The 2,418-nt window shown below is 53.1% G+C and overlaps 1 protein-coding gene across 1 annotated transcript; it reads right to left on the reverse strand.

Moving 5' to 3' along the window:
* Positions 1-485: 485 nt before the first annotated feature.
* LOC121355863 (EH domain-containing protein 2-like) lies at positions 486-2,412 on the reverse strand. The gene is made up of 3 exons (XM_041471621.1): positions 1,988-2,412; positions 1,235-1,332; positions 486-526 (listed from the first exon to the last, which is right to left on the reverse strand). The coding sequence occupies exons 1-3, from the start codon at positions 2,380-2,382 to the stop codon at positions 486-488; spliced, it is 534 nt and encodes a 177-aa protein (XP_041327555.1). The 5' UTR covers positions 2,383-2,412.
* Between the last annotated feature and the right edge of the window lie 6 nt (positions 2,413-2,418).

Here is a 2,418-nt window from a genome sequence, read left to right on the forward strand (position 1 = left end):
CCTAAATCCAGCCCTAATTCTGAAATAGGAACCAGTGAAGCACGGCCGGAAAATGTGGGATTGGGTCCCGAAATTCTGATGGAAATCCTAAATCAATCCCAAATTCTGAAATAATTCATTGTAAGAACCAGCGCAGCACGGCCGGGAAGTCGTAGCCTGGGGGGAAATGTGGGGTTGGATCCCGAAATTCGGATGGAAATCCTAAATCCAGCCCTAATTCTGAAATAATCCAACCCAAGAACCAGCACAGCATGGCTGGAAAACGTGGGGTTAGATCCCAAAATTCGGATGGAAATCCAAAATCCAGCCGTAATTCTGAAATAATTCTGAAATCATTCATTTTAAGAACCAGCGCAGCACGGCCGGGAAGTCGTAGCCTGGGAGACAAGTGTGGGGTTGGATCCCAAAATTCGGATGGAAATCCTAAATCCAGCCCTAAATCTGTCCCAAATCCAGCCCTAATTCTGAAATAATTCTGAAATAATTCATTGTAAGAACCAGCGCAGCACGGCCGGGAAGTCGTAGCCTGGAAACAAGTGTGGGAATGGATCCCGAAATTCGGATGGAAATCCTAAATCAATCCCAAATCCTGAAATAGGAACCGGCGCAGCACGGCTGGGAAGTCGTAGGTTGGAAAAAAAATATGGGATTGGATCCCGAAATTCAGATGGAAATCCAAAATCCAGCCCTAATTTTGAAATAGAAACCAGCACAGCATGGCCAGAAAATGTGGGGTTGGATCCCGAAATTCTGATGGAAATCCTAAATCCAACCCAAATTCTGAAATAATTCATTGTAAGAACCAGCGCAGCACGGCCGGGAAGTTGTAGCCTGGAAACAAGTGTGGGAATGGATCCCGAAATTCGGATGGAAATCCTTTTCTCAGCTCACCTTTCACCCCAACTCTAGGGACCCCTCCCCTTTTATCCAGGGATAAAGTTCAGATCCCCCTCCCGGATTTTTGGGACTTTTTTGGTTTTTTCCCGGGTTTTTTCGGCCCCTCCCTAATTCCGGGGACCGCTCCCCAATTCCAGGGACCCCTCCCCAAATTCGGGGACCCCTCCCCAATTTCTCAGCGCCCCTTTCACCCCAGTTCCGGGTCCCCTCCCACGGGATTTTTGGGGATTTTTTGGTTTTTTTCCCGGGTTTCCCCGGGTTTTTCGGCCCCTCCCCAATTCCAGGGACCCCTCCCCAATTCCGGGGACCCCTCCCCAAATTCGGGGTGGCCCCTTACCCCTGCAGACCCTCTGCTTGGCCCCCGCCAGGATCCCGGGGGTGTCGATCAGGGTGATGCTCTCCAGCACCGGATTGTTCAGCGTGGCACAAACGAACCTGGGGGGGCCCGGGGGGGGTTAAAAAAACCCAAAAAAACCCCAAAACAAACCCAAAAAAACCCCCCAAAATATCCCCTAAAATAAAGCCAAAATAAATTTTAAAAAAGGAACCAAAAACCCAAAATAAACCTAAAATAAACCGAAAAAACTCCCCCCAAATAAACACAGAATAAACCCAAAAACCCCCCCCAAAAACCCCAAAATAAACCCAAAAAACCCAACCAAAAAACCAACAAAATAAACCAAAAAAAAACCCCACCCAAAAACCCCAAAAAAACTAAAATAAGCCCCCCAAAAAAACCCTCAAAAAAACCCCAAACAAGCCCAAAAAACCCCAAAAATAAACCCGAAAACCCCAAATTAAACCCCAAATTCCCCCCCCCGGGCGTGGCAGAGGGCGGGCGGAATTCCAGAGGGATGGCTCAGCCCGGGGGGAGGGAAAAGGGAGGGGGGAAAGGGAAAAAATGGAGAAAAATGAGAAAAATGGTAGAAAAAAAAGGAGAAAAAATGGGAGAAAAAAAAAGAGAAAAGTGGGAGAAAAGGAGGAGAAAAAAGGAGGAGAAATTTGGGGGGGGGATCCCAGCAGATCCCAGCAGATCCCAGTCCATCTCCCAGCAGATCCCAGCGGATCCCAGCAGATCCCGCCCCCTCACCGGTTGAGGAAGCCGTTCCCGAAGGCCTCCAGCTGCCGGAAGGGTTTGCTGGGATCCACCACCAGCGCGTTGCCCGGGATCAGCCCCGGCGCCGGGCCGTGCATGACGGCCACGAAGCCGTCGGTGCTGGGCTCGGGGCCCAGGCGCGCGCCCGGCACCGGCGCCTCCAGCAGGTACCGGATCAGGGAGCTCTTCCCGCTCGAGCACTGGCCCAGCACCAGCACCGCCGGCTTGGCCTCGAAGTCGGCGTCGGCCAGCGGCGGCCAGCGCAGCCCGGCGCGCCCGCACAGCTCCTCGGCCGGGAGAAGCTTCGATTTGTAGAGGGACTTCATGGACTCCGTCACCGGGGACACCGCGGCGGGCGCCGGGCGAGGGCGGCGCAGGCGGCGGAACATGGCCCGGGGGACACGGGGGGCGCCGGGGGGTGGGTT

The sequence above is a fragment of the Pyrgilauda ruficollis genome, unplaced genomic scaffold, assembly GCF_017590135.1.
Source record: "Pyrgilauda ruficollis isolate IOZ18807 unplaced genomic scaffold, ASM1759013v1 scaffold2717, whole genome shotgun sequence".
Classification (NCBI taxonomy): Eukaryota; Metazoa; Chordata; class Aves; order Passeriformes; family Passeridae; genus Pyrgilauda; species Pyrgilauda ruficollis.

What these genes read in the sequence shown, in the direction of transcription:
- LOC121355863 (XM_041471621.1), bottom strand. Translation starts at nt 2,382, where the DNA reads ATGTTCCGCCGCCTGCGCCGCCCTCGCCCGGCGCCCGCCGCGGTGTCC. An exon ending in GGGAACGGCTTCCTCAACCG is followed by an intron (nt 1,333 to 1,987) that starts GTGAGGGGGCGG and finishes GGGCCCCCCCAG; the next exon opens with GTTCGTTTGTGCCACGCTGA. An exon ending in CAAGCAGAGGGTCTGCAGGG is followed by an intron (nt 527 to 1,234) that starts GTAAGGGGCCAC and finishes ACTTGTTTCCAG; the next exon opens with GCTACGACTTCCCGGCCGTG.